The sequence below is a fragment of the Sinocyclocheilus rhinocerous genome, unplaced genomic scaffold (genome assembly GCF_001515625.1).
Source record: "Sinocyclocheilus rhinocerous isolate Xijiao unplaced genomic scaffold, SAMN03320098_v1.1 scaffold1812, whole genome shotgun sequence".
In the NCBI taxonomy this organism is placed as follows: Eukaryota; Metazoa; Chordata; class Actinopteri; order Cypriniformes; family Cyprinidae; genus Sinocyclocheilus; species Sinocyclocheilus rhinocerous.
In genome coordinates this window covers 615,658-628,377 of record NW_015670626.1, presented here as the reverse complement: position 1 = coordinate 628,377, position 12,720 = coordinate 615,658, and the positions used below count along the sequence as shown (strand labels likewise).

The 12,720-nt window shown below is 36.5% G+C and overlaps 2 protein-coding genes across 3 annotated transcripts in view; one reads left to right on the top strand and one right to left on the bottom strand.

Annotated features, from left to right (window-relative positions):
- The window catches only part of med1l (mediator complex subunit 1-like), a 13,416-nt gene extending 8,581 nt beyond the window's left edge, over nt 1-4,835 (bottom strand). The window contains exons 1-10 of the mRNA XM_016546266.1: nt 4,793-4,835; nt 4,508-4,611; nt 2,641-2,716; nt 2,488-2,542; nt 1,515-1,647; nt 1,412-1,440; nt 1,254-1,325; nt 1,108-1,182; nt 947-1,023; nt 801-866 (exon numbers count right to left, since the gene is read on the bottom strand). Coding sequence (XP_016401752.1) covers nt 801-866; nt 947-1,023; nt 1,108-1,182; nt 1,254-1,325; nt 1,412-1,440; nt 1,515-1,647; nt 2,488-2,542; nt 2,641-2,716; nt 4,508-4,611; nt 4,793-4,820 — 715 coding nt within the window. The 5' untranslated portion in view covers nt 4,821-4,835. The remainder of the gene's footprint in view (nt 1-800; nt 867-946; nt 1,024-1,107; nt 1,183-1,253; nt 1,326-1,411; nt 1,441-1,514; nt 1,648-2,487; nt 2,543-2,640; nt 2,717-4,507; nt 4,612-4,792) is intronic.
- Nucleotides 4,836-7,628: 2,793 nt separating this feature from the next.
- On the top strand, nt 7,629-11,639 carry LOC107734325 (ras-related protein Ral-A-like). Of its 2 annotated transcripts, none has more exons than XM_016546265.1 (4): nt 7,629-7,816; nt 9,468-9,676; nt 10,066-10,240; nt 11,138-11,639. In XM_016546265.1, exons 1-4 carry the CDS (start codon nt 7,703-7,705, stop codon nt 11,258-11,260), a joined length of 621 nt encoding a protein of 206 aa, XP_016401751.1. In that variant the 5' UTR covers nt 7,629-7,702; the 3' UTR covers nt 11,261-11,639. The 2 variants fall into 2 exon arrangements, with proteins under 2 accessions (XP_016401751.1, XP_016401750.1); XM_016546264.1 differs by lacking the exon at nt 7,629-7,816 and adding an exon at nt 8,028-8,202.
- The last annotated feature ends 1,081 nt before the right edge of the window (nt 11,640-12,720 follow it).

The following is a 12,720-nucleotide window of genomic DNA, read 5'->3' as shown; positions in this document are numbered from 1 at the left end:
TTAAAACACTTTCATATACACTCTTCTGAGAATTTCAATAATTTGTAACAAACAGTGCAGTGGTATCAACTGCATATGTAAATAAAATTTGTTGTCTACACCCTGCCAGGATTGTAGCCTATGTACTGGCCCTGAGGATCTGGGAAACGGTCACGTATCTTCCACACACAGCAGCTTGGTATCACAACTCTGTGACCATGTCCAAGTGCACCATACTGCCACACAACAAACTGTCTATAGGCTGCGTGACGGAAGTGCCGGTGGTTTTCCCCCAGGTCTGGAAGGTCCTGCACTGCCCTGATGTCATTCCAGATCCTCCTAGCCAGTCTGAGGACACCTTCCTCTAAAATGTAGAGGTCCATGTGTGGCAGTATCGAAATGCAGAAATCTGGGAGTTGGCCGCAGCACTTCCTCTCAATATCAGACGGCATCTCCCTGCATCTCTGGCAGACACACCAGGTTGGCTGACCTAGGATAGGGTGGGGTGTGGCTGCAGGGTTTTCGGCCGATGACCACAGAATGTCAAAAATCATGCTTGGGTCTCTTGTCAGACAACGCTGCAGCAGCTGGTGACATTGTTCAAGATCCAAGCCCTGAATTTTTTCCTGATATTACAAAAATATAAAAAAATATAAAAAAAAAAAAAAAAAAAAACAAAAAAAAAAAAAAAAAAAAAAAAAAAAAAAAATGTTACCAATGTTAAAGAAACCTTAAAAAGCCAATTTCAAAAACTCTATAATAATATATAGATACTAAAATAACACTGGATTAGAAGTTGTGCAAAGTTACTGTTTTCATACCTGTGTTTGACAGCCTGATGAGAACATCTAATGGACTAATGTAGTACTCGATTGTCAGTGGGGTCCCTGTGAGGAAGGAGACGTGAAAGAAGAGTTTAATATTTCACATAAAACACGCTGATCCGACACGGTTTTCCCTTGCGTACCCTCTTTGCCTGGCTGGACGTTCCCAATCCTGCCGTTCATGATGAGGTCAACGTGAAGGTCACTTTCTCTCAGAGACCTAGAGGAGACCGTGCTCACTGCATTATATGAGAACAGACTTTCATCTAGAGAAACATGTAACATGTCGGCTAGTTTCCCACACCTTGGTAAATGGGATATTTTGAAGAGATCGGTTTCCAGGTGTCGAAGACAGGTGTAGATTTTAGTCTTGACATCACTGCCAGAGCACACTCATAATTAGAGAAATACACAAATTGTTACCTAAAATCAGAAACCAGAAAGCAATACCCGTCTCCCGGGATGATGTAGAAAGAGGCAAGATCATCCAACTTTAGAGAGAATTCATGAAAGTTCTTCATCCTGTGGAAATATGATACGCATTTTTACTCCAACTCCAATATATTTCAATGCATTTTTCTCTCGAAATAAAGAACATTTTGATTCACCTCAACAACTGGAGGAGTGATGGGCTGGACTACAAACCAAACCAAACCACGTTAATGCATTTCACAGACTCTTTTGCACAATATTATAAGCACATGGTCTCACCACAGGAGCTTCGCCGTGATGGGCCACCCTCACATCTTCCACTCTTCCCCCCGGCAGCAGCACCACCTCGAGGTAAAACAGGTCTGCTGTCAGGTAACACACCGTCTCTGTGGGGCTCATATGTGACGCCAATCTACAAAAACCAGGAGTCTGTCAGCTTAAATGATGAGAGACAGCTGCACAGAGAGTTTAAAGGAAGTAACTGCAATTAAATACGGAACTCATCCAAGGTTTTACAATATTGGCACATTATTAAATTGTGAGGAATGCAAACAGAGATGTCTGTCAATACACAGTCTGAAAAAAAATACTGAAACTTCATTTGAACAATCAATTCAGCACCGAGTAAAGGTGTAATTTCTGCGTCTCTGGTGGCAACATGCGGAATTGCATAAATAATGACTGTTTTCAAACAGGTTTTCCAGAATAATCCCCACTTCTGCCATTGGTTGTACAGAGATAATATTGCCTCAAACTCAAGCTATGCAGCCTGAAGTCGCAATGTAATGGAATTAGCAACATATCTTTTCTTCAGTATTGTGACGTACATCATCCTAGTGTTTGTTTTTTTTAATGCTGTGACAGCTTATTTTTTGGGGGGGAAATGTTTTAATTATATCAGATTTTTTTTAAAATCTATTTTTATAAAATTATGTTTTGGTTTAATGTTGTTTCCTCTAAAGTTACACCCGAGCGAAGTTGAGTATTAAAAAGAAACAATGTATGGTGAGGACTTGGTTCAATCCATCAGTTGTTGGATAATTATGATTATGATGATTAAAAAAAAATTTTATCATGCATGGATGAATCGTTCACAAAAACAACGTGCATTTAGAAAATAGATGAATTTCCATTTCATGACGACTTTAAGAAAGCAATATTTTCCCTGCTGATTATCTAATATTAATGCATTAAAAAAAATATTGAATGTTGCAATCTGAGTGCAATATCTATATGAAGGAAAAGTTCAAACCCTCTTTGTTTGGCAATCATCTCTAGTCTGGACACCATTGCTGTCAAGGAGGACACTACAGACAAAACACAAACAACCAAGAAATCTAAGAAAATGAGAAAGACATTTTTATTCATAGAATGATGTTAGGGTTTAATTCAAGGACATCCTCACCGTTGAGCGCCTCGTTGATCTTCTGAAGGCATTGTGCGATTGGCTCACAAACTCTGCCGTCTCCTTTTGTTTTTTCCTATAAAGAAAAACACTCCTCACCTGCTTGTTTCACCACAGCGAAACACAGAAGAAATGTTGAAAAGCCCAGAGGAATGACGTTCTGAGACATAAATACAACCCCAAGCATATCCTGCAGTGACTTTCCAACCAACACACACCATTCTCAGAGAAACTCAGATTTAATCATCTTTCTGGAGAGCGACCTGCTGTTTGCATATGGCACTGATTTATGCAATCCGCAGCAGTCTTAAGCGCCACATCTGGATTAGATTTGGAAGGTTGTGCACGCACATAATAGCAAACATCTGAGGCTGATGTCTGTGAGAGCTAAGTTTGGACAATAATTGGCCCAGTCTTGACCTCTTCCATACGACATCCTCACCCTGCTTTTACCCACACATGCACATTTGATGCTACATGGCTTGATGTGTAACGTCCATTCAAGTACTATAAACAATGTCTGTCATGATTTACTCATCCTCACGTCGAACCTGTATGACAGTCTTTCTTTCGGGGAAAACAAAAAGAGATATTTTGAAGAATGTCAAAGCTGCTGGATGGCACCAAATAGTCTAATAATCTTAACTTCCATCACAGACTTTGGCCAACCTGGATGCAACACGTTTGAGGTGCCAACTTAAATTTCAGCCTATTTAAGGCTTCAAAGGCAAACTTTTTAACATATGAGCTTAATAAATCACTATCTACTTTTAATATATTCAAAGCATGCATCACATATTATAGAAATGCCCATCTGGAAAGCAAAGCAAGGCTGCCAGCTACTTTTACCAGCTTTGTACTAATGTGCTAAAATGATATTGTGATACTGAACGGCTAAATTCAGTATACACATCAATAAAACATACTATACAGGCAAGCAGATGAGTCTAGAATAGGAGCACAACGTGCTAAATTGCACATTAAGAGTGCAACGATATTGGAGGATCAAATTCAGTATACACCTTAACAATAAATCGTCAGAATATGAGCACAATATGCAAGTTTCACGCCAAGCATTTTCCCACAGAAAACCAGATCTCAAACCGAACCTGGACCAATCAGATGTGAGCGACGTGACCCTAACACACCCAACACAATAAAGTCCCTCCCCCAGTTTCTCTTACTCCAAAATAAAGGTCACTATATAATAAATACAAAATATATTTAACGACGAAATCGTGTAGCTTTAATGATAATTACTTACAATTATTTTATATGATTTATAGAATTATTATATGACTTATATTATTATCAATCCATTACACACAAGCAATTTAGTTTAAATGAATATTAATAAATACACATATTAGGTAATATAAATAAGCTGTCGAATCAATAGATAATGCTTTAAAATGACTACGTGACCTTACATGCTTGAGTCTCTATTGCTATATATTATCAACTCTATAAACTAACTTCACTTGCACTGATAGAGCGAGATCTTTCTTTTATTTATTTAAGTATTTTCTTCAGTGTAAATGCATTCAAATTCTTCAATCCCTTAACCTTCAGCAAAAGAGTTTTGGATCTCGCCGTCTCTCTCGCGAGAAGTGAATCCGGATTGGTGTTGTTTGGTTTTGTCAGCTTGAAACTAATCCTATAACCCTGAGTTTGTACAGGTACAGGCCCCTGCGCGCTACGCTAGTCACGTGACTGAAAACTAGGAACAGAAAAGAGCAGCTCTGACATCTGCGAAATATCTCCTTTTCTGTTCAACGTAAAATATACAGACCTGACATAACGAGTGTGCATAAACTACTGAATTTTCATTTTTCGATACACTATTTCTTAAAGGCAATTCTCTTACCATACATCTCCGGACCAGCTGAACGGTCTCATTCCAAGATTTATCAGCATATTTGGACTTCAGGTCAGACATTAAAGTCTCGGTCTTCTTCATACTTACAGGACCTATGGAGGTGACAGACCAGCTGTAAACATCTGCATATCATTTATAATAATTATTATTTTTTGCTTGCTTGTTTGTTTTGAGAATCATTGTTGCATCAACCCACTTCTTTAAAGGTAAGTGAAGGCGTAATGAATGTGCGTAACTTCCGGTGTCATGTTATTTTACCTGTACAAATATTACCTGCAACTGGTATTTCTTTGTAGAACATTATTTTAATTTATGATCATACTCATAAACACACTGGTTTGTAGCACAAATAGTTTTACCGTTTACTGCACTTTCTAACACATTCACAGGAAAAGGTTACCTTCCGCGTTGCAAAATATTGTGGAAACCTGCTAAAAACAAACTAGCCTAGCTGGTTGTCTGGCCTTCCCGCCTGTTTAAAGGGTTTTTGGGCACTTGTCAGCTGAAAATCAGCATGGCAAGACTGCTGGGCGACAGCTAAACTAGGTTAGCTACACTAACTATGACTAACAAAGCAACTGAAGCTGGTTTAAGATTTTTTTTGTTTTTTGTCTGCACGAATATGAGATTTCGTTTTACCGCCTTCGCTCTTGGCCTCCACTGTAGCCACGTGTTAATTACTGTTTAGACCGCTGCTCAAGAGATTTGTCTGCAGATTAATAACACATAACTTCGAGATTATAAGTATATAAGCATGAGCGGCTAAACTTCAAAGGGACTTTCCTCCTCTCGCTGCTAATTAGTTTCCCGCGTCACTCTAATGAGGGGGGGTCGAATTCTGTGCGCATGCGCAGACGGCCGCCGTGGATCCATGTGACCCGCCTCTCGGGATCAGCAGCAGCGCTACACGCCCATGAGCGCCGACACCAAACATCACGGCGACCGGCTTCTCTCGCGGTAACGGTAAACAAACACAGAGCGCCTTCGGTCCGGATCTGATGACATTGCTCGGGATGTGGAGGCTGCAGTGACGGGAGAGATCCCAGGAGTCCTTGTGTCTGGATTACCTTTAGCTGAGCTAGCACACACAAAGGTAGGATCCAGCACTGCTGTCGAGGCACATATGCAACCAATGTCGTTATGAATACTGTGGATATCATGTTAAATCCAGACTGAGTGCTAATAGATGAAAGCTAATGAGTGTGTGTGTGTGGGCAAATGACCCTTACACAAAGTACTGATACCATAGTAACAGATGCTAATACCATGGTATTGAATGATTTCCATAGAATGGCATAAAATGATCATTATACATATTCAAAATAACCATTAGATTGCTATATGTCCCAAAAACAAAACATGAACCTATTGAGGCAAAATCACAGACATATATCATATCTCTCACGTCTTTATATGTGTACTGTAAGCCTGCAGACTGTGAGTGTCTGAATGTGAAAACTGTTGTTCGGCAGACCCAGCCCTGGCCTCTCGCTGTCTGTACACACTCACACACTCACTCACTCACTCACTCACTCACTCACTCACACACACACACACACACACTCACACACACACACAGACTCACACACAGGCATATATGATGTACTAATGTACACGCACACACTCATATTACACCACATGTGTTATGAATCAGTCATTCACCACTAATGCTATAGATTGGCCTCAGTTGGGCATCATCTCTTTCGATTCTTTGCTGCTTGAACTTTAAGATAACACGGCTGCATCTGGAGATGAACTGGAAGGCCGTGTCGTCTGTAACCTGAGGATCCAGAGGAGCGCTTTGTTTTGCTGTGATGTTGACTTGTCAGCATTAGTCACTTGTAACCCCACCCAGACCAGTGCTATTTAATATTATTTATACACTATTATAGCATTTATTGATATTTTGAATTAGCTTTTATTATTTATATATTCAGTATTTATTTAATTTTAGTTTAAGTTTTAGTCGTAATGTTATGTGCTTAGTTTTTTTTTTCAATATTTATATTGCATATTATAGAAAATATCAATATTTCTGTTTCATAATATTAGTACTTCAACTTATTTTGCATTAGTTGCCAAGGTAATTTTCATTTTAGTTTTAGTAATTTTATTATTGTTATTTTTATACTCCTATTTGTTTATATTATTATGTACTATTATATAATGTATTACTATATTTAAATTATTATTTTAAATAAAAAAAAATATATTTCTATTTCTTATTTATCAGTTTTAGTATTTAGTACTTCATCTTGAACTTATTTTATTTAGGTAACATTTCTAATTTTCATTTTAGTTTAAGTTTTAGTAATTTTGTTATGTGCTTTGGTTATTTTTATTATTATGTTATACTCCTATTTGTTTATATCAAATATTATATTACTATATTTATTTAAATTATTATTTTAAATAAAAAAATATTTATATTTCTTATATATCAGTTTCAGTATTTATTAGTACTTCAACTTGAACTTATTTTATTTAGATAACACTTCTAATTTCCATTTTAATTTTAGTTGGAAGTTTTGGTAATTTTATGCGATTTTTGACATTTAATTATTTTATTTTTTTATATGATGAAAAATAGTATTTTTGCTTATTTCAGTTTTAGTAATTAGTACTTCAACTTATAATTTTCAGTTTGATTTTAGTTTAAGTTTGAGTAATTTAGTTGTGTGCTTTGGTCATTTTTATTTATTTATATATATATTTCTATTTTTCATATTATAGAAAAATAATATTTATATTTCTTATATTTCAGTTTTAGTAATATTAGCACTTCAACTTAATTTGTTTTGGTTAGTTGCCAAGGCAACTTCAAGTTTTTCCCCAAATATTGCTTTATTTCAATGAGCAAAATCAGAATGTTAATAGTTTTAGTGTTAGTTAACACTGTGCACAGGGAGTTCATCTGTCACTGTTAATGCCTTAAATCGGTTGACTCTGAAAGAGTTGGGTTAGTCAGGAGAACATATGAAAGTAGTTTTAAGTGAAAAGTAGTGATAACTTTACAGAATGAAATGTAAACCTGTTTGTTCATCTGGTCCAGGTACACACGAGCAGTGCATGATCTTCTCTGGAACGAACTCTCACGCTGACCCCTCACTTCAGTGACCTCCAGCATCTCCACAGCCTCCTCGACCCGACTCCTCTCGGTCCTGCCCCTTAGCAACCGTTGCCATGGCAGCAGCCAAGCCCAAAGGGCAGAACTCGCTGGCTCTCCACAAGGTGATCATGGTTGGGAGCGGCGGAGTGGGAAAGTCTGCTTTAACTTTGCAGTTCATGTACGATGAGGTGAGGATGCCTTTCACACATTACTACAATGATTTTACCCCACAGAAATCATGTCCGTTGTTCATGTAATAATGTTATGAATTACCGCTCAGTGTTGTAGTTTGTCCTTCTGGAGAATGCTAGCTGGTTTTATACAGTTGATAGCTGGTCCAGATGGCAATATCAGCTGCATGATCTGGTTTTGAGCCAAGAGCATCGACCTGTGACCTCCAGCATCTCCACAGCCTCCTCGACCCGACTCCTCTCGGTCCTGCCCCTTAGCAACCGTTGCCATGGCAGCAGCCAAGCCCAAAGGGCAGAACTCGCTGGCTCTCCACAAGGTGATCATGGTTGGGAGCGGCGGAGTGGGAAAGTCTGCTTTAACTTTGCAGTTCATGTACGATGAGGTGAGGATGCCTTTCACACATTACTACAATGATTTTACCCCACAGAAATCATGTCCGTTGTTCATGTAATAATGTTATGAATTACCGCTCAGTGTTGTAGTTTGTCCTTCTGGAGAATGCTAGCTGGTTTTATACAGTTGATAGCTGGTCCAGATGGCAATATCAGCTGCATGATCTGGTTTTGAGCCAAGAGCATCGACCTTTGCATCTTGGTGAAGCCTGGTTAAAGCTGCTAGACTTCCAGCAACACAGCGTGCATGTTCTTAGTCAGTGTGAGAGCAGTATTTGTGAGCTCTAACCGGCATGACATAGACCCTTTCACATCTTTCTCTCTTCTGACAAATGCAATCAATCCATCAATGTTTTTTTCTTATTTTAGAAAGTATTTTATTTCCAGTATTTCTACTGTAATTGTGACAAAGCTGCTTGTTTTTAAACTCTTTATTAACAGAAAGTGGGAGAATTGATATTAAATTAACCATGATTCAGTTTGTGACTTCAGAGGTTTCAAGAACTATATCTTCTTCAATTAAAAACAACAGTTATTGAGGGGTAAGAAATATATTTTTAAAATATTTTTATTGTATTATAATTATATAAAAATAAAAATATATATAAAACAATGATGTATAATAATATATTTTTTAATCGTTTTAGTGAAAAATAAATAACTAAAACAATTTAAAAAATGTTACTTTATATGATACAATAAATATACTAAAAACAAAATAAAAAAATTCATATGTTGCCAATTCATTTTAATTTAGTTTAACTTGATGTACTAAAATAAAAAAAAAAATAAAAAAATGTATGTGTATATATATATATATATATATATATATATATATATATTAAACAAAAAACTCCTAAAAATGACAAAAACACACAACGTAATTACTAAACCTTTTAACCAAAATGAAAATAAAAATGGAAAATATAAAAATTAAAAACTGTTTCAATATATAACAAACTATAATAGTATCTCTAATAAATCTCTAATAGTATCTCTATAAATAACACAGATTATAATGTATAAGAAATAAATGTTATATATATATTTTTTTGTATTTTAATTTAGATAAGAATTTAATATGTCTGAAATATTTGATTTGTCTTGTGGCCCTCTTGGAGGTTTGCTGAGGCCCTGGTGTTTTCATAATCAGTTAACGGTCATAAACTATTTAAATAAAACCTGATAAGCATATGTCAGTCAGTATTTGTCCACATGTAAACACTTGACACGCGTCCCACCTTCTGTCCCTCAGTTTGTGGAAGACTACGAGCCCACGAAAGCTGACAGCTACAGGAAGAAGGTGGTTCTGGACGGCGAGGAGGTGCAGATAGATATTCTGGACACGGCCGGTCAGGAGGATTATGCAGCTATCCGGGATAACTACTTCCGCAGCGGCGAGGGCTTCCTCTGCGTCTTCTCCATCACAGAATTAGAGTCTTTTGCAGCAACTGCTGATTTCAGGTGATTTACAGCGCTGAGCTTATTTAGAAGAGATGCAATGATTTTAATGCCCCGGGGGTAAGCAGATAAACATCACATTTTCATTTTTGGGTGAACTATCCCTTTAATTGATGATCTTGTTTATGGCCTGATCTGTTTTGTCTGATTGTATTAGGGTTGGGCCACACTGGTCAGTTATAGTAGTTGTCCATCGAGTGACTAGTCTACTATTTAATCTTTATTTATTTTTTTTGTAATGGTTCTTTAATCAGATGTTTAATAGCAAGAGTGTTTAAAATCCAAACACATTATTTTTGCAAAGGCATTCTTATTTTTATTTTTTTTATGCTTTTGTGTAAATATTGAGTTGTAGGTGCCACATAAACACTTAACGACACTCTCTCGCTCAGAGAGCAGATTCTGCGGGTGAAGGAAGACGAGAACGTCCCCTTCCTGCTGGTGGGGAATAAGTCGGATCTGGAGGACAGGAGACAGGTGAGCGCAGACGAGGCTAAAGCCAGAGCGGATCAGTGGGGCGTGTGCTACGTGGAGACGTCTGCTAAAACCCGCGCCAACGTAGACAAGGTCAGTACTACAAAACCAGATCTGTAAAACTGAATTGATAGTTTACTAGTGTATAGGGAGGCAGTTACTGTGTGAATGCTATTGAAACTACATCCTGCACGCTCACAAGTGATATTACGGATGCATTCTTAACCTACTTTTCAGGCTAGAATTACTATACATTTAAAACAATTTATTATTAAAGAAACACTGCACCCAAAAATGAAAGTTTGCTGAAAATCTACTCGATTCTGACGGCACCCATTCACTGCAGAGCATCCATTGCTGAGACACTGATGCAATGCTACATTTCTACAAATCTGATGAAGAAACAAACTCATCCTAATCTCTGATGACCTGAGGGTGAGTAGATTTTCAGCAAATATTCATTTTTTGGTGAACTATTCCTTTAAGTGTAATCAACATGAAGCAACATGAAAACAGTATTGTGCACGATTCATCAGTGCACAGTATTTTAAGCTAAAAAGTGGACTGTAATGTTTAATCAAAGTCTAAACTTGTTTTTCCCATAAAACAACTTTCCATGTTGGCTAGAGTCACAAATCCATCTTACTCTCGTTAAATATTCTTTCACCGAGATGTAAAATGGGTTGTAAAGAGTGTTTCATATTGACTTTTTTTTTATTGATAATGCAAGCAATTTGGAATTTAATTTGCTTTTACTTTTTACTTTTAGTCATTTAGCAGATGCTTTTATCCAAAGCGACTTACAAATAAGAAAAAGTAATTAAAACTAAAAGCTAAAACTCTATAAATACTATATATATACACACATTTAAGAAAATAAAAGAAATTAAATAAAAATGACAAATGCATACAACAATATTTCAAAACTAAAACATTTAAATTAAATTAAAGTGATACATTTTCCAAGATGGTATACTGTGTTGCTTGCAGGTTTTCTTTGACCTCATGAGGGAAATTCGTGCTCGGAAGATGGAGGAGAGCAAGGAAAAGAACGGAAAGAAGAAGAGAAAAAGTCTGGCCAAACGAATCCGCGAAAGATGCTGCATTTTATAGTGTCTGCGATCATTTACTCTCCTCCTTCTGCATATGTACCTGTATGTTCTATATGTTTGCCAGCTAATCCTCCCCTCGATGTTTGCTGGTGTTTGTGTGTCAGATTAGATGAAGGACAGTCTGATAGAGTTGATGCAGTAGAGTCACATCAGTAATGTCCAAAAGCACAGGACGCTGCTGGACTTGCGTATGAAAACTTCCTGTGCAAGACATATGAGAGCTTTTTGATTTTATTTTGTGTCAGGTTTGTTTAATGAATTCTGTTCTCTTTTATTTAATTTTTTATGGCCACGTTTCTACCTGGATTTAACATCAGTGTCGGGTGATCTGATCTCAAATAGACGACACTAAATACAGCTGTTTTGTCAGATTTTTTTATGTTTTTCCAATGTTGAAAACAGTTGTGCTGCACAATATTTTTGTGGAAACTGATAGATTTTATTTTTCAGGATTCACAGATGAATAGAAAATTTAAAAGAACAGCATTTATTTGAAACTGAAATCTTTTGTAACGTTATAAATGTCTTTACTGTCACTTTTGATCAGGTTAATGCATCCTTGATGAACAAAATTATGAATTTCTTTAAAAAAAAAAAACTTACTGTATCTTACTAAATCAAGGGTTTTCATTTATATTTGGATCACCTGAAAAGGATGTTAATGCCGGTCTAAAATGAGCGTGTGAGTGTTATTACTTTAATGTTAAATGACTCCATTTACTTAAATTACATTCTTTTTAAATTACATACATAACTCTTCATTGACTTGAGGGGAAACTGAAAATACCTGAGTGCAGCTAAAAAAAAATGACAAGCTTTATTGTTAAAAACAAAAAAAACATGGTGTCAATTTATTTGTTGGTCTGTGGCTAAGCAATTAGTATAAATTTAAAAGAACAGCATTTATTTGAAACTGAAATCTTTTGTAACGTTATAAATGTCTTTACTGTCACTTTTGATCAGGTTAATGCATCCTTGATGAACAAAATTATGAATTTCTTTAAAAAAAAAAAACTTACTGTATCTTACTAAATCAAGGGTTTTCATTTATATTTGGATCACCTGAAAAGGATGTTAATGCCGGTCTAAAATGAGCGTGTGAGTGTTATTACTTTAATGTTAAATGACTCCATTTACTTAAATTACATTCTTTTTAAATTACGTACATAACTCTTCATTGACTTGAGGGGAAACTGAAAATACTTGAGCGGAGCTAAAAAAAAATGACAAGCTTTATTGTTAAAAACAAAAAAAACATGGTGTCAATTTATTTGTTGGTCTGTGGCTAAGCAGTTAGTAATTGTTATGCATAAAAAGTGCAGTACACTAACAAGCGATGAGATCTGTGTTACAGCAGTAACCAGGTACAGGTTTGTGTTTTAATCACTTAATATTCCAAGCAACGTGTCAGAAGCAGTGGGTGAAGGGGAGGTTGCTCTGGCTGCAGCGGTTTAGTGTGCT